Source organism: Bos indicus, chromosome 19 (genome assembly GCF_029378745.1).
Source record: "Bos indicus isolate NIAB-ARS_2022 breed Sahiwal x Tharparkar chromosome 19, NIAB-ARS_B.indTharparkar_mat_pri_1.0, whole genome shotgun sequence".
Classification (NCBI taxonomy): domain Eukaryota; kingdom Metazoa; phylum Chordata; class Mammalia; order Artiodactyla; family Bovidae; genus Bos; species Bos indicus.
In genome coordinates this window covers 62,562,687-62,580,361 of record NC_091778.1, presented here as the reverse complement: position 1 = coordinate 62,580,361, position 17,675 = coordinate 62,562,687, and the positions used below count along the sequence as shown (strand labels likewise).

General features: G+C 44.6%; 1 protein-coding gene across 2 annotated transcripts in view; it reads right to left on the bottom strand.

Moving 5' to 3' along the window:
• ABCA10 (ATP binding cassette subfamily A member 10) overlaps window positions 1–15,181 on the bottom strand; it is a 54,586-nt gene extending 39,405 nt beyond the window's left edge. The window contains exons 1-9 of one of the 2 annotated variants that reach the window (XM_070774182.1): window positions 14,874–15,181; window positions 12,838–12,939; window positions 9,999–10,206; window positions 7,501–7,665; window positions 7,058–7,161; window positions 4,210–4,436; window positions 3,498–3,639; window positions 2,823–3,008; window positions 1,587–1,734 (exon numbers count right to left, since the gene is read on the bottom strand). In XM_070774182.1, coding sequence (XP_070630283.1) covers window positions 1,587–1,734; window positions 2,823–3,008; window positions 3,498–3,639; window positions 4,210–4,436; window positions 7,058–7,161; window positions 7,501–7,665; window positions 9,999–10,206; window positions 12,838–12,933 — 1,276 coding nt within the window. In that variant the 5' untranslated portion in view covers window positions 12,934–12,939; window positions 14,874–15,181. The remainder of the gene's footprint in view (window positions 1–1,586; window positions 1,735–2,822; window positions 3,009–3,497; window positions 3,640–4,209; window positions 4,437–7,057; window positions 7,162–7,500; window positions 7,666–9,998; window positions 10,207–12,837; window positions 12,940–14,873) is intronic. The other variant, XM_070774181.1, reaches the window with a different exon arrangement.
• Window positions 15,182–17,675: the final 2,494 nt, after the last annotated feature.

The window sequence follows — 17,675 nt, the reverse complement described above, 5'->3', positions numbered from 1 at the left end:
CCCTGTATATGAATGGTAGAATCAATTAAAATATTTGACATTTAAATGAACTTATATTCTAATAAAGAAACGGGAATATAGGGCAACAGTTAAAAGCAAGGGCAGCTCTGGATCTAAAGCATCAGAAAAAATAAAATGAGATGGAACTTTAATGATATATCCACGGAACATGAATTTACTGGTGACAAGAAGAGGAAATTCAATAGGCTTTTCCAGAGACCATAGGAGAACCAAAGCAGCACAGAGCGTCTGCGTGTCATGCCCTGTCGCAAGCCAGCACTGTGAGCAGACACAGGGGCCACGCCAGGACAGGGACTGATGCGGGGGAGACGCACACGGAGCTGCGTGCAGGAAAGAAAGACGCTGGGGACGTGGAGGAAACATAAGGGAAAAGCAGAGCTGGAAAACGGGTCTTTGCAGAGACAGACAGAAAGGAGGGAGCGATGAGCCTTCAGAAGCTCAATGTGGGCAAGAGGAGAGGCTCAAGGATGAACCTTCGCCGAGAACAGCTAGAGGTGAGCCGGCCAGAAAGGGGAGCTGGGCTGTGCAAAAGCAACGGGAAAAGCGGGGAAACGAAAACTGGGAAATACATGCATCTTCACGTGAATTCATTTCATTCGGAGAAGAAAGGCATAGTAATTATGAACGCTTGGAGGACTTAATAAGAAAGAACAGAAATGCTACCTATTAAAATAGGAATTAAATTCTAGATGGAAGTATTGGAGAAAAAATTTTTTCATACAGTTAAACTGTTTGGGCCACCAAGGGGTTCCCCTGGAGGCTCAGACAGTAAAGAATCGGCCTGCAGTGCAGGAGACCTGGGTTCGATCCCTGCGTCGGGAAGATCCCCCGGAGGAGGAAATGGTAACCCACTCCAATACTCTTGCCTGAAGAATCCCATGGACAGAGGAGCCTGGTGGGCTACAGTCCACAGGGTCACAAAACTGTCAGACGCGACTGAGCACACACACCAAGGGAATACAGGTATATTACTTCCTACTTATGTGTGTAGACCACACTTGCGTTTTATAATAATTATTTAAAAGTTGGTTGTAGAGTTTATTATTTTATTTGTAGAACATTATATAAAGCATTCCCGTTAGACTGATTTTTTTTCACAAAAGGGAGAAGAAGTTATCCATTAACTTTGCACTGTAAATGTTAGTATTTTGAGATGCAGAAGAACAAGTTTACTAGAGGTAAATAGCAGGAGTGATGTGATGAGCTATCCTATCTTACGGCTGTGAACTCAAGTGCTAAGAAGCAGTGTTCTCTAATGGTTGATTTAGGTGTCTCCTTTCCTCTCCTGTTAACACACACACACACACACACACACACTCCTTACTTCTTACTTTTATAAAAGATATAAACCAACAGAAATGCAAGTGGTTTTTCATTAAAATGTCTCAACAAAATAGTTCCATTCAGATCATTAAACAGTGAGATGAAAATGAGGAAATTCTACTGTTTTGCATGTTTTTCCTTTCCTCTGCAATCAGAAATGCTTTTAAAATGACAGGTCAACAACCTTTCAAGACACAGAATTATTTTAAATTCAACTCTAATCACATCACACTATTACTTACCAGGCAAAATGTGCTCAAAATATAATGTTAATGTCAAATAGAGCAGAGTGTCAAATGCCAGAAGGAAGAAGATCACTATCATTGTGTATGACTCCCCAGAGGGATCAGGGAATACAACACCACTCACGTGATACTCTTGATGCGAAATCTGAGACCACAAAGAATAAAATACAGTCAAAGTTAGACACACTGATAAAACTGAAGGTCTTTTAATGATGCTGCATAGGCAACTACAATTTTAATTTTAATATTCTTTTTCCTTAAAAAATGCTTCGTGAAGTTCTGAGTAGCAATGTTGCTTTTGACAAATAAAATTATTGTCACCAAGTGGGAAATGCTCTAAGAGAAGGTAGGACAATTGAAGAACCGAAACTTAATTGATTCATTAATCAGAAATCTTCAGGAAGGGGATTTAGAGAAGTGGGAAAGCAAACAAAAATAATTTATTCTGGGAAGAGAAACCCAGAGATGGCAGGGAAGTGAGAGGCCATTTGAAGGAAGTATGAAAATCCCAAGTGTTCATATGTTGCAGATGTGTTAAAACACTAGGTAAGTACTGAAGACTTGAAGAGGTTGATTTTAAGGGTAGTAAAGATAAAACAGATCACAAATACCATAGCTAAGCTTCACAGTGCATTGTTCTAGCCTCATACGTAAATAACAGCACAATTCCCTGTGAGCTCGATTCCAACATCCTGACTTTGCAGACGAGCAATGAAAAACTGCAGAAGCCTGGTGACCCGGCCGAGGTGACTCAGCAGGAAGTGACAGAACTGAGCCTAATTCCTGGTGCCTGGCCCTGAGCCCAGCTCAGATCCTGAGCAATTATTTTTCTCATTTAAATTTCCCAAGAGTTGACAAATGATCTGTTTGATAACTCTGATAAGATCTTTTTTAAAGATTTTTTTTGGATGTGGGCCATTTTCAAATTCTTTATTGAACTCATTACAATATTCCTTAAGTTTTATGCTTTCTTTTTGCTTTTCTTTTTTTGGCCGAGAGGCCTGTGGGATCCGAGCTCCCCGACCAGGGATGGAACCTGCATCCCCTGCGTTGGAAGGTGAAGTCTTAACCACTGGGTCGCCAGGGAAGTCCCGATAATATTTTTTATTTAACTTTTCAATAGCATAATTTCTTAAGATTCAGGGTGATTGATCATTAAGCTTGAGGAAGTACCAAACTGTCTCAATAATGCTGAAACTCTAATAAATAGTCACTAGGTGGCTGTGTTCTTACCTGAGCCACCCCAGCAGTGAAGGCAAAAGGGCTAAACAGACATAAAGCCCATCCCAGTGACGACGGGAGCTGTCTGTACAACGCAGTGAAGCCCAGACAGCCCCAAAACACAGTGAAGAGAGAGCCAACCACGCCAGTCAGGATGGGCCTCTTTATCAGCACGCAGAGGAGGAAAGCCAGTGCTATCTGAAGGAAGAAAGAAAAGTTCCAGAAGGTATATTATTTCCCTCTGAGAATCATGAATAGCAATATTCACTCGTTCATCACGTGAACAAAAACTTTCTCAAAAACATACAGAAACCAGAGTACAAAATGAGAAGCTCTAGGCTACCAATACTTTGAAGAAATATGGCTGCTGCTGCTAAGTCGCTTCAGTCGTGTCCGATTCTGTGCAACCCCACAGATGGCAGCCCACCAGGTTCCCCCATCCCTGGGATTCTCCAGGCAAGAACACTGGAGTGGGTTGCCATTTCCTTCTCCAATGCATGAGAGTGAAAAGTGAAAGTGAAGTCGATCAGTTGTGTCTGACTCCTAGCAGATCCCATGGACTGCAGCCCACCAGGCTCCTCTGTCCCTGGGATTCTCCTGGCAAGAACACTGGAGTGGGGTGCCATTTACTGGCTCACATATCTGAGACTTGAAGTAGGATGAGAAATGCATATTTTGCCAACTCACCAAAGACAGGCCATACAGGGTGAAAAGCGAGACCAGCACCACGAAGCCAGTAAGGATAACCATTTGGAATAATTTTATGACCAGAGTCATGAAAATGGACACAACAAAGACGAAGCCAGCATACATCAATGCCCAGGAGAGCCTACGGTAGAAGCAGAGAATTAATTCAGAATGTCGCATGTCCGCAAACACGTGAGAGGCGGTATATGAGAGTTCAGGGTGCACACTCCGGGAACGAACAGACTGGAGTCAAGTTTATTATTGACGTGTGGCTCTGTGCACTCTAGTGGTGTGATCAGGGGCAAGCCTCTTTTCTCACTCCGTCTGTAAAATGGGATTAATTGTGTTAACTATCTCATATGGTTGTTTTGAGGATTCAATGAAATAATGCCCATGAAGACTTTTGCCTAGCAATTATTAAAATTATCTTAACAAACACAAAATGAATGTTAAAATTAACATTGTCACTGTCGTTCAGTCACTAGGTTGTGTCTGACTCTTTGCAACCCCGTGGACTGCAGCACGCCAGGCTCCTCTGTCCTCCACCATCTCCCCGAGTTTGCTCAGCCTCATGTCCTTTGAGTCAGCGCTTCTATCCAACCATCTCATCCTCTGTCACCCTCTTCTCCATTTGCCTTCAATCTTTCCCAGCATCAGGGTCCTTTCCAATGAGTTCCCCCAGGTATTAATGTGGGATACACAGTTAACTCACCAAAATGCTGACTGTTGAAGACCCATGGCTGTCATCAGCTTCTTAAATTTTTTTCGTTCCTTTGTAATGTTTAATGATGCAACATACACAAAAGGGGAGAAATAAACAATACAAATAAAAATGAACCATTCGTTTATACTTTCTCCCTTAGAAATGAAAGGGGGTGTCCTCATATTTATTCCAACAACTGATATCAACTCTTCCATCACAGAATGATTCGTTGTGACCTAAATTGGGATGTTAACAAACAAATGCATTAGGTTAACTATAGAAGAAATAGACTAGAAAACCACATTTATGGTTTTTTTTCATTTTCATACAGAAGAATTTATATATTTCTAGCAGCTTAAACAACAGATTGGTTCCAAATAGGAAAAGGAGTACATCAAGGCTGTATATTGTCACCCTGCTTATTTAACTTATATGCAGAGTACATCATGAGAAACGCTGGGCTGGAAAAAGCACAAGCTGGAATCAAGATTGCCGGGAGAAATATCAATAACCTCAGATATGCAGATGACACCACCCTTATGGCAGAAAGTGAAGAGGAACTAAAAAGCCTCTTGATGAAAGTGAAAGAGGAGAGTGAAAATGTTGGCTTAAAACTCAACATTCAGAAAACGAAGATCATGGCATCTGGTTCCATCACTTCATGGGAAATAGATGGGGAAACAGTGGTAACAGTGTCAGACTTTATTTTTTGGGGCTCCAAAATCACTGCAGATGGTGACTGCAGCCATGAAATTAAAAGACGCTTACTCTTTGGAAGAAAAGTTATGACCAACCTAGATAGCATATTGAAAAGCAGAGACATTACTTTGCCAACAAAGGTCCATCTAGTCAAGGCTACGGTTTTTCCAGTGGTCATGTATAGATGTGAGAGTTGGACTGTGAAGAAGGCTGAGCGCCAAAGAATTGATGCTTTTGAACTGTGGTGTTGGAGAAGACTCCTGAGAGTCCCTTTGACTGCAAGGAGATCCAACCAGTCCATTCTGAAGGAGATCAGCCCTGGGATTTCTTTGGAAGGAATGATGCTAAAGCTGAAACTCCAGTACTTTGGCCACCTCATGCGAAGAGTTGACTCATTGGAGAAGACTCTGATGCTGGGAGGGATTGGGGGCAGGAGGAGAAGGGGACGACAGAGGATGAGATGGCTGGATGGCATCACTGACTCGATGGACGTGAGTCTGGGTGAACTCCGGGAGTTGGTGATGGACAGGGAGGTCTGGCGTGCAGCAATTCATGGGGTCGCAAAGAGTCGGACACGACTGAGTGACTGAACTGAACTGAGCAGCTTAAAATAGTGAGATAGAGGTGGAGGGAGGAAGTTGAGGCTGGATACATAAATGACTCTCACAGTTCAGGCAAGAGATGACCATGACCTGAATAAACGCTGGTGGCAGAATTGAAGAGAGGTAAGTAGAGCTGAGCTTACAGTTAACAGGGCTGGATGAGAGAGAAGATGTAATGTTGACGCAGAGGATGTGATCTCTGATAACTCCTCAGTTAAGTGACTGGCTTTGGCATTCCCTGGAGATAGAGAAAGGGCTTCCCAGGTGACTCGGTGGGTAAAGAATCCACCTGCCAACGCAGGTTCAATCCCTGGGTCAGGAAGATGGCAACCCATTCTGGCCTGGAGAATCCCCATGGACAGAGGAGCCTGGTGGGCTACGGTCCACGGGGTCTCAAAGAGTTGGACATGACTGAGCACGCATGCGTGAGATGGAGAAAATGTTTTAAAGACTGGGTCACGTTTAGAGAAAAACACCCACATTCAGTTTGGAACATACAAATCTGAATTGTTTATAGGGCGTCAAAGTAAGTAGTCAGCTACTCAGGACTACAGTGGAGCAGACCTTGTCCATCAGCTGTGTTTGTAAATAGTTTCACATGTAGTCACGCACATTGGTTAAGAGTGCTTCCACATTAAAAATGGAAAGTTGAGTATTTGCAACAGAAACTGTTTGGCCCCCAGACCACAGAATACTTGCTCTCTGGTCCTTTAAAGGACAAGTTTACTGGCCAACAGTTAAAGCAGGGTTCCTACAGTTATCAGCATGTAAACTGTAAATAAGTGTACGGTAAAGGATGAGACCGTGTAGAGAAAGTATGGAGAAAAATGCCTTGACTAGAACCTGTAGAACCACAGATTGAAAGAGGTGGGAGTGTAACGATGGATAAGATTGCAGGAAGACGGAGAAGAATTGCTAGAAAAATGAAGGAAAACCAGGTGAATGCTGTGATGTTTAGTTAAAAGACCAAGTAAGACAAGGAAGGAAAATGTCACGTGTTAATGACATGAACGTTGTTACTGACCTCAGAAAAATCATTTTGGTGGCATGGTGGGAATAGAAATTTTATTGAGCTGAGTTGAGCTCAAAGGAAGCCAATGCTTTCAAGAAGTAAAGATGTTAAGGGGAAAGACAGTGTTTGTTTGAGGAGGAACTGTGAATGGGAGAAGGTCTTGATAAGAAGGAAAGAAATTGATCATTGTAAGTACTGAAGAGAAGAATGCTGTTGAAAAGGGGAAGCTGAAGAAAGAGGTCGTGGACGGGAACGCCCATTGCGCAAGGCTCCTGATGCAGTGCGCAAGGATCGTGTTTCCAGCCCTGGCGCTGAGGAAGGACCGGGCGGAGGGAGGGGCGGCGGAGGGCGCGGGCGCCGGGCGGCGGTTCCGCACCGTTCGTGCTGGGAAGCGGGAGGCTGTGCGCTCCCTCTGCTTCCCTCTGCTCGGGGAAGAAAACGGAGCAGCCTCTCCTGAGAGGGCAGGATGGAGGAGGGGGCAGGCACGAAACGCGGGGCAGAAGTACAGAAGATTTCAAACAGGTCTAGGAGGCTGGGCACTTACTTCTATAATTGCAGCATTAATTGCAGTTTGAAAAGCCACAAACCCGTTTTTCCAGTATATTGACAAGAGACAGAAAGCTTCATCACGTAGAGCCCAACAGTGGTCTTTAAAGAAGAAAAACATGCACATCATTACGCAATGGGAATCAATGAACGGAATGAAAACATTAACCCCGGTTCTAAAGTGAACTATCTGAGTGTCCGCTCAAAGTCCATGACGACCAAATGCAGAGCATTTTTAAAGCAAAGCAGCAACAAAGGAGCACCGCCATCACATGGCTGACAAAGTAGTGAGACTCCTCCTGTAAGGAAAACATCCTGAAGTTCAGAAATGAAAAGCACAGTGCTTCTTTTCTTGAGTTTATTAACGTTTCCATCAGGCATTTCCCATAGAGGACTGGACAACGCAGCAAAGAACATTTCCGTCAGTTCTCAGGCACTTACCTGAGTACTCGAAGTGCTCTCTTAAAATCGGGACCCTGTGTCCCCAGCTGAACTTCAGCCGGTATGAGAAAGTGTCATTGAACACAATTCCCACCATCTCAGAGTCGTTTCTTGGGCGTACTCTGTCCATGGCGTCTTCATTAGGGATCCCAAGGATTGTTCTTCCTGCCAGGTGTGAAAAATATGACTGATTAGATGAACTTTATTACTAGAGGACACAAGACCAGTAGCAGTCGCTTAGGTTTCCCATACAATTATTGATGCCATGGGTGCGTGTGTGCTCAGCCTCTTCAGTCGCCTCCAACTCTTTGTGACTCCATGGACTGCAGCCTGCCAGGCTTCTCTGTCCATGGGGTTCTCCAGGCAAGGATACCGGAGAGGGTGGCCACGCCCTCCTCCAGGGCATCTTCCCAACCCAGGTCTCCTGCATTTCCTTCTGAGCCACTGGGGTAGCCCACTGGTGCCATATATTATGGTATCACCAAGTAGGTACCTCTAAGTTAAGGGCTGAAAGTCTTTCCTGTTGTTTAAGGCTCAATGTAAATACGTGAGAAGATGTGAATGATATGCCACTGATTCTGAACCCCAGAGGCTTGGGCTGCATGGGACCCCTCATATGTGCGTTTTTCCCAGAAGGAAACGCTGCATTACTGCACTCCCCAGGCACTGCTGGAACGTGAGGTTGCAGAACCCTGAGTGGAGGGAGCTCAGATGCTGAGGAAACACAGATACAGGGGCCAACCAGGAATTACTCGGGTCTTCAACTTCCTGAAGAGTAGGTTCCTCTAGCCCCGCAGAGGTTCAGGGGTCAACCGCATTCTTTTTAAAAAAGCAGTTGTGTGTGTGTGCACAGTTGTATCTGACTCTTTGAGACCCCACAGACCGTAACCCACCAGGCTCCTTCATCTACTGTATTTTCCAAGCAAGAGCTGTCCTGGCTTGCTCTGGGGTTTAGGGATGTCTGGGAGCATCAGCATCTGGGCCCATTTCTTTATCTAAGGATTCGCTTCCCTAACGTTGTGGCTCGGAGGCTGGTGCCTTCACAGTGCTGTTGCTCAGACTGCCCTCCAGGACTTGAATCTGGAGCAGAACCAAAACAGCGCCTGGTCCTCAGTTATGTAGAGTGGGGCCTGGGTCAGGGTAAATCAGATTACTGTGTCCACTGAGGGGAAAAAGCAGGGTCTCTTTCACCTTAGCATCTTTAAATCTGAGAGTGCTAGCTGAGGGCAAAGAGCCTAGAGTTAAGGGTGCCTGGACACAACTTCTCTGCCGCTTGTTAAAATCTTAGCTGAGCAACTTGGAATCTTGCTTCCTCTATATGCAAAGTAGTTCCCAATAATTTAGCATAGTCATAATCCCCATTGAAGTGAAGAAAAGCTGAATTTGTGCACCTGTGTGCATGCATGCCTACATATGTGACCGTGTGTGTATGTGTGTACATATTATCCTAGAAAGATACACACAAATTTTTAGAGGAGGAAATGGTGGCTTGAATGAAGGCAAAAGCTTTCATTGTTTGCTTCAGACAAGTTTGTACTGATTAACTGGCTGTTACTTTGGCAATTAAAATAATTTTAAAATTAAAAGTACTTTAAATAACCAGTAGAAATGCTTCAGAATTTGGTAGGGTTTTTCTCTGCCAAGATTATAAGCAGATTTCTATCATATGAAGATAGTACGCCAGAAGTAATAAACAGCACACAAAGAATCAGAGTGCAAAATCAGAGGTAAAGTTAGAACCCACCCAGGCTCTCTGGAGTCAAGGACACTGTCTTAAGAATTAAGCTCATACAACATTTATAATGAATGAGTTCACCATATTAAAAAACAGAGATGTTACTTTGCCAACAAAGGTCTATATAGTCAAAGCTATGGTTTTTCCAGTAGTCATGTACAGATGTGAGAGCTGGACCATAAAGAAGGCTGAGCGCCAAAGGATTGATGCTTTTGAACTGTGGTATTGGAGAAGACTCTTGCGAGTCCTTTGGATAACAAGTAAATCAAACTGGTCAATCCAAAAGGAAGTCAACCCTGAATATTCACGGGAAGGACTGATGCTGAAGCTGAAGCTCCAATACTTTGGCCACCTGATGCAGAGAGCTGACTCATTGGAAAAGACCCTGGTGCTGGGAAAGATTGAAGGCGGGAGGAGAAGGGGGCAACAGAGGATGAGATGGTTGGAAGGCATCACTGGACATAAGTTTGAGCGAGCTCTGGGAGATGGTGAAGGGCATGAAAGCCTGGTGTGCTGCAGTCCATAAGGTTGCAGAGTCAGACGTGACAGTGTCTGAAGAAGAACAAAATCTATGTTCCTTTGAGACCTACCCTTACTTGGAGCTTCACGCCAAGCCCTCCACCCCATGTGAAAGGAGGATCCTGCCCCAGTTGAAAACCACTGACTCACAGGCTGGGTAAATAAACTCAACTTGCAAAACAGACTTAAAATTTAATGCAAATAGGTTGCATGATAATGAAGCCTGGGCCACGGAACAACACACCTTTCATAAAGGCAGCTGCAGCCACCTTATCCATGATGCTCTGGGTCACGTTAGTGACGGGGGTATAGGCCACCAGCACCAGGTCGGAGTCATTAAACTCGTCCACGCGTCCCAGGACCTGAGGCGGCTGTTCCAGGAAATGAGTAGCTCTGAAGAGTTCCGCAAAGAGGCAGAGAGCGAGCCCCAGGAACAGCACCATGGCCCACTCCTGCAGCGCACAAGAGAAAGGGGCTGAGTCATCACGGGCGCTCAGACAGGGAGGGACAGGTGAGCACGCTTTAGACGGAGGCATCACCGAGCTCGGCTTCACTTCACTCGCCCACGTTCTGCCTTTCTCAGCTACCAGCCGTCTGTTAAGCAGACCACCATTTCACTTGACGACAGCCTGACCCAGGGAGCTCAGCCCGGGGCCCTGTGACACCCGAGGGGCGGGAGGAGGGAGGCAGGCGGGAGGGGACGCGTGTGTACCCAAGGCCGATTCATGTCAATGTGCGGCAGAAATGCACACGACACTGTGGGGCAACTATCCTTCAAATGAAAACAAATTAAAAATAAAACAAGCTACGAGGATATATTGTACAACACAGGGAATATAGTGAATATTTTATAACAAGTGGAGTGTTACAGTTGTGAATCGCTACACTGGACCTCTGTAATAACTTATGTAATATTGTACAGCAACTATACACCAATTAAAAAAAAACCTTTTAATCTCCAAAAAAGCTTTGAGGTATGTAGCAAATATGGGATGGATTTATCTCCAAAGATAGCTTTGAGATAATACCAAGTATGTCCATTAATCTTAACCTAGAATCATAGCCCCCTCATATACTCCCGATTATTCACCCTCATATGAATAAAATATAAGTACACAGCATCCCATAAGAGATACTTTTGTCAAAGGGTTTAACCTGAAGTTAAAAATCTATTTTTTAAGGTAAATACTGTTTATGAGAAATGCAGATGGCTGTAAATCAGCCATGTCCGACTCTTTGCAACCCCGTGGACTGTAGCCCACCAGGCTCCTCTGTCCGTGGGCATTCTCCAGGCAAGAATACTGGAGTGGGCTGCCATTCCCTTCTCTAGGGGATCTCCCCCACCCAGGGATTGAACCCGGGTCTCCTGCATAACAGGCGAATTCTTTACCACTGAGCCACCAGGGAAGCCCTTACTGTAAATTCACTATACTTGAATAAACGTTTTTTAATTAAAAAAGTTAAAAAATAAAAAAAGGAATGGAAATGGTAAAGAAATGAGTTAAATGACAGCATGAAGAAGCGCCAGGCAAACGCACAACACGGGTATTTCACAGGAGGACAGTGTTGGGCTCCCTGGTTTGAGCAAACCAACATTAAGAGACATTCCGGGGAGTTCTCCAGGGTTCAGCGGCTGAGGCTCCGTGCGTCTCCTCAGGGGCCAGGTGCTATGTCCCACTTTGATTCCAGAGGCCGCACAGTCAAAAAAATGTTTTATGAGATATTTTAGAGGAAATTTTAGGAAACTGAATATCGACATGGAATTAGATGACTATATGCAATTACCGCAAACTTTCTGAAGCGCACTTGCGGTTATGAAGGAGCCTGTCCTTAATTTTCGTGGATGCTAGCGGAAGCCTCATTGGTCATGTCATATGTGTTAAGAGAGGAGCTGAGGGAGATGAAGAGATGAAGCCACAATGGCAGATGCTAACAGGTGTCAAACCCAGGCTGTAGATGAACCGGACGGGAAGTGAGTTCACTGGGCCAGTCATCCTACGTTTGAGATTTTAAACATTTTTGTAAGCTTTTTAAAAATTGACTTGGATGATCACTGTAAGGGTTACCCTTTATCAACACAGCAACTAAAATATTAGAACTGAATGCTTCAAGAGCTAAGGATGACCCGTGTGCTTCAATAAAAAAATAAAACATTTAGATAAAAAAATTTAAAAATAGAAAAAAAAAGAACTGCTGTTTTTCAGCAGAATATAGTTTCTGTGTGGTCAAGGCAGCTCCAGGTGTATTTCGTGAGAACATACAGCAAAGATCCTCATCTCGACGGCCTTGACCTTGTACTAGAGACTGAACAGAGGGCCAAGACGCTGACAGCCAGGGACCTGGCTCCCTGAAACTACTCCACGTTTGCAAAAGCATAATCTTCAAAAGAAATCCCCCAGAGTTCCCAAATTTTTGCTCGAAAACAATTTCCCCAGTCCTATGAATTGACAAGGGCCTCCCTGGTGGCTCAGTGGTAAAGAATCTGCCTGCCAGTGCAGGAGAGGCAGGAGACCCATTTAGATCCCTGGGTCAGGAAGATCCCCTGGAGGAGGGCATGGCAGCCCATCCCAGTCTTCTTGCCTGGAGAATCCCATGGACAGAGGAGCCTGGTGGGCTACAGTCCACCGGGTTGCAGAGTCGGACAGAACTTCATAATGAAACAAAAACAATTCACAGAATCTTGTCAAAACATCCCCAGTAGAGTGCTATGGTTCACCTGTTTAAAATCTACTTCATTTTGCTTCCCCCCCTCCCCCAACCTTTTTTTCTTACACTAAAGTTGGCCTGGGGTAAATCAGGATAACTCCACAAGATTCAAGTGGATTATTTACTTGGTGAATGGCTAGTTATGTTCAATAAAAAGTTATCTACTTTGCTTTTTAGGAGCAAACATATGCGCCTGCGCCTTTTGCCATAAATATTATCCTATTGTGCAACATTTGCAAAACATTACCTCGGGAACTCCAAATCAACTAGCCCACAGAATTTATGAACATAAAAAGGCAATAAAAATGGCATAATATGAAATGACAGATTTTCATTCACTAAATATGGAAAGATATATATTTCTTTGTGAACCATACCAACGCGCTCTCTTTTTTCATTCTCCATTTTCTAAGGAAATTCTTGTGCAGGAGGGCCCAAGTTTGTTGACACACGCTCCTCTCTTTTTTAATCATTTCGTCCTGTTCATCAACAGAGAAGACAAAATCAATATTACACAGCAATAGGCTGTGTAAGAAAAAGGGCAAAAAAAAAAACCCAAAACAGTTAAAGCAAAGCTCCTGAACACACAGTCCCAGGTGCCCTGGCTGAAGGCCTCGTTTGGCATTACTGTTAACACACATGCAGTTTTTTAAAGAGTATAAAGTGGTAACGAATGTAAAATGTCCTGCCAGCTGACCTTTCTCTGAAGGCTCGATGGTTATGAACGAGGTAAGGGCTGTGGTGTGGGAGCTCTTTTCCTTTTTGTCTCAAAAGCAAATTTTCCTGCCACATCCTGACTTTGCAACAATCTAAAGCAAATAACTAACACAACATTGTAAATCAAGTGTACTCCAATAAAAATAAATTAAATCAGAGAATAGATGTTAGCAATGTAAGACCCTGATGCTGGGAAAGATTGAAGGCAGGAGGAGAAGGGGGCGACAGAGGATGAGAAGATGGTTGGACGGCATCACTGACTCAGTGGATATGAGTTTGAGTAAACTCCGGGAGAGTGAAGGACAGGGAAGCCTGGTGTGCTGCAGTCCATGGGGTCACAAAGAGTCGGACATGATTTAGTGACTGAACAACAACAAAGTTTAGAATCCAAAACACACTTGCCCTTGACTTAGTACTTTTTAAAAATGCATAACAGGAATAAAACCTCCTCCAGTTTTCTGTCCACTGGAGATCTGCACTTTGAAAGGCACGCTTTTGGAGGCTGATGTGATGACATCTAGTGGTAAAGACAGAGGATGAGATGGTTGGACGGCATCACCGTCTTGATGGACATGAGTCTGAGTAAACTCCGGGAGTTGGAGATGGACAGGGAGGCCTGGTGTGCTGCGATTCATGGGGTCGCAAAGAGTCAGACACGACTGAGCGACTGAACTGAACTGAACTGACTGAGTGGTAAAGAATCTGCCTGCAAACGCAGAAGACATAGAGGCATGGGTTCAATCCCCAGGTGGGGAATAATCCCTTAGAGGAGAAAAGGGCAACCCACTCCAGTGTCCTTGCCTGGAGCATCCCATGGCAGAGGAGCCTGGTGGGCTGCAGTCCGTGGGGTCGCACAGAGTCAGACACGACTGAGCCCACACACACAGGAAACCAAGGGGAATCACTGTACAGTCCTTCTCAGGAACCCAGAGCACATTTCTACTCTTGAAACTCACGGGTCCCCCTTTAGGACTTAAGTCTGTCAGACACACAGCCCGAAACCAAAAGCCTCGGCTAGTGAGTGCAACTCGCTGCTGATGTGTGTAGACCACCACACGGGACAGAGGGATCTCCTGTGTTTTCAGTTTAAAATGCCAGAGGTGAGCATTTGGTAGCACAGCTCTGGTGACTTCAATGCACTCGAATAAATGCTGATGCTACATACAAACTGCAGTATTTATAGAAGTTGCTGGATTTCCTTTCCTTGATAAAAGGAAAAGGTAAAGCTACCAAATGCCAAAATAATCTCTAAATTCTAACTCGAGAAAGTTTCTAAGGGAAAACATTCATCTTCATGAAAAGAAAATAGAAAAAACCACGAGGAGAAGCAGCCTGTCCTGCTGCATGCACAGTCCCGAGAAACAAAACTCTGCAGGTTCTCAAATGGCCAACCAGACAAGGCAAACCCGACACAGAAAAAGAATACTCTTTACACACGTTTCCGGATCTACCTTCCACTTCACTATCACACTACAAGACCATTTTACCGAGTTGAGAAAATGAAACTCCTCATCAGGTCCACCACAGAAAACAGAATGACTTAGAAATATCACAACTATATAATACTTTTAACCATGTCAATCCAGACACTTGCCACTGATTCTGCCCTTTGTACCTCATTACCTTACGTGGAACAAAAGGTAAAAACAAATTCAGCTTACTGTCAGGAAAGTAAGAGTGAAGAACTAAGACGCACCTTTGATGCCCTGGTTTCTTTCTGTCCAGGAGAGTTTAAAGAATCCTTCAAGAGCTTTCCTTAAAGCTGTGTTCATTCAGTCTGGCTTCTGCAAACAGGCCATGGTCTGTATGGAAAGCGCCTGCCAGATACATTCTCTACTTGGGAAGCTGCTTTCCTCCTGAGTCTTTCCTCCCGTCCAACTGTGCCACAGGGAGGCTGCAGCCACGGACCGTGCCCAAGGCTGTCACGTGTGCTTGCTTATTGCTCTATCTTTCTGGCATAGGCAAAACAGCAATCAGATTCCAAAAGGGATTTTTAAAAACCCGGGCCTGAGTAAGTCTCTATTAACTCTGAATGATTAAAACTTAGAGAGCCAACACAGAAGAGAACAGATTTAAAAGAAGGGAAGTTGAACGGAGGCTGTGAGAATGATCTCAGAAATGAGAGTAACTTATACAGGAAAAACGTGAGCAAAGACTTTCCTGCACGGCAGCTAAGTGGTGTTTGCTGCGGGCCGGTTCCTATGGGCCAGGAAGTATGCACGAGTATGCAAGCGTGCTCGGTCGTGTCTGACTCTTTTCGACTCCACAGACTGTGGAGCCCATCAGGCTCCTCTGTCCATGGGATTCTCCAGGCAAGAAGAGTGGAGTGGGTTGCCATTTCCTCCTTCAGGGGATCTTCCTGACCCAGGGACTGACCCCTTATCTCCTATGTCTCCTGCACGGGCAGGTGGATTCTTTACCACTGCATCCCCTGGGAAGCTGCTAGAAAGTACGCTAAGGGTTTGCAATGAATTATTTAATTTACACTGAAAGCAAACCTGTGTGTTGGGTAGGATATTTTCACACATGTCACAGATTAGAAACAGGAGACTCAAAGGTGACATTATTTGCAGATGTTCAAATAAAAGCTAGTAAATTCAAATAATTTAGAGTAGATGGGCAGAATGGTTATTTTTTTAAGCTACAAAAATATTGGACATTCTCAGAATTGTAAATAAACCCCTGTTTATCAACCCTGAAAATCTCCTTCCACAATTTTAACTGTAATTAGCACATTTCTTGGGGATGTGTACACAAAGACCACTCACAAAAGCGAAGGACAGAGAGAGGGTGGGGCGCTCAGACTGTTGGAGCTGTTACCGTTCTTCATTAAGATTATGGAAATAAGGACTTCCCTGGTGGTGCTGTGGCTAAGACTCCACACTCCCTGTGCAGGAGGCCTGGTCAGGGAACTAGATCCTGCATGCCCCAACTAACATCTGGCACAGTCAAAGGACATTTAAAAAAAAAAAAAAGAGTATGGAAATAAACATTTTATTTGACTTTCATTGCACCCCTCCCTGTTGTCAGTCACACTTCTCTCCTTTTTTCCCCACTCGTTCTTTGCTGGAAGTACAAGTCCATGAACTAGAAAACACCAAATATTTAACCTGGTTCCAATCCCAGACATGAATGACAATATTTATTTTAATGGATGGGAAAAACAACTGAAGTCGTGTCATAATAGACACACGCTTTCTTGGTAACCTACACTGAAAGGGTAATGCATCCATCTCCATAATTTTAAGGTCTGTGGTCTCCAATATGGTGCAGTGAAGTGCTTACAGGGTTAGGTGTTTTGAGACCTGCATTTCTGTCATGCACAGGTGCTTGCCTTGGACAGGTGACGTTTATAAGAGGCTCCGACGTTTTCTGTGTCCAGCTTCTCTGCCTTGGTAACAGTGCAGCTCTACTACGGGGTCACAATTCCGAAATCTGCCAAACTGGGGTTTATGGGTAACCGTGCTATGTGATATCAACCCAGCCCTCATCACCCCACTTCTCATAGATCCATTTTTTATATTTCTTTTTAAAATTGAAATATAGTTGATTCACAATATCATGCTAGTTCCAGGCACACAACAATGGGATTTGATTATCTCTATTTTCTAAGATTCTTTTACCTTATAGGTTATTACAAGATATTGAATACAGTTCCTATGCTATACAGTAGGTGGTTGCTGTTATTTATTTTATATACAGTGGTGTGCATCTGTTTATCCCACACTCCTGATTTATCCCGCCCCCATTCTCTCTCCCATTGGATAAACACAGGTTTGTTCTCTATGTCTGTGCATCTGTTTAGTGAGTTTTGTATATGGATTCATGGGAATCATTTTTCAGATTCCACATGTAAGGGACATCATGTAATATTTGTCTTTCCCTGACTTACTTCACCAAGTACAATTATCTCCAGGTTCATCCATGTTACTGCAAATGGCAATATTTCATTCTTTTTTTATGGCTGAGTAATATCCTCCCCCGCACACACATATATACACACACACATATTTCACATCTTCCTCAGCCCTTTGTCTGCTGATGGCCGTTCGGGTTTTTCCCAGCCCTTGATGACTACAGAGCTGTAATGAGCGCTGTAGATAGAGCTGTAATGAACGTGGGGTGCGTGTGTCCTCTGAGATTACAGTTTTCTGCAAATACGCCCCTGGGCTTCCCAGGTGCCGCGAGTGGTGGTCAAGGAGGGAGAGGGAAGAGAGGCAGGTGGGGTCCCTGCGTGGGGAAGGGCCGCTGGAACAGGTAACCCACTCCTGCATTCCTGCCTCGGAAACCCCGCGGACAGAGGGACCCAGCAGTCCACAGCGTCTGGAAGAGCTGGACACGACTGCGCGCACGCGCACAGGGCGAGCGTGTTTGGCTCCTCCATGCTGGCCCCCCAGCAGCACCAGGTGACAGGCCCACGCAGGAGGCTGCCTCTCCTGGCCTCTTTCTAATCTCCCCTGTCCTCCTCTCTCTGGCCCTGAGCGCTGGTCTGCACCTT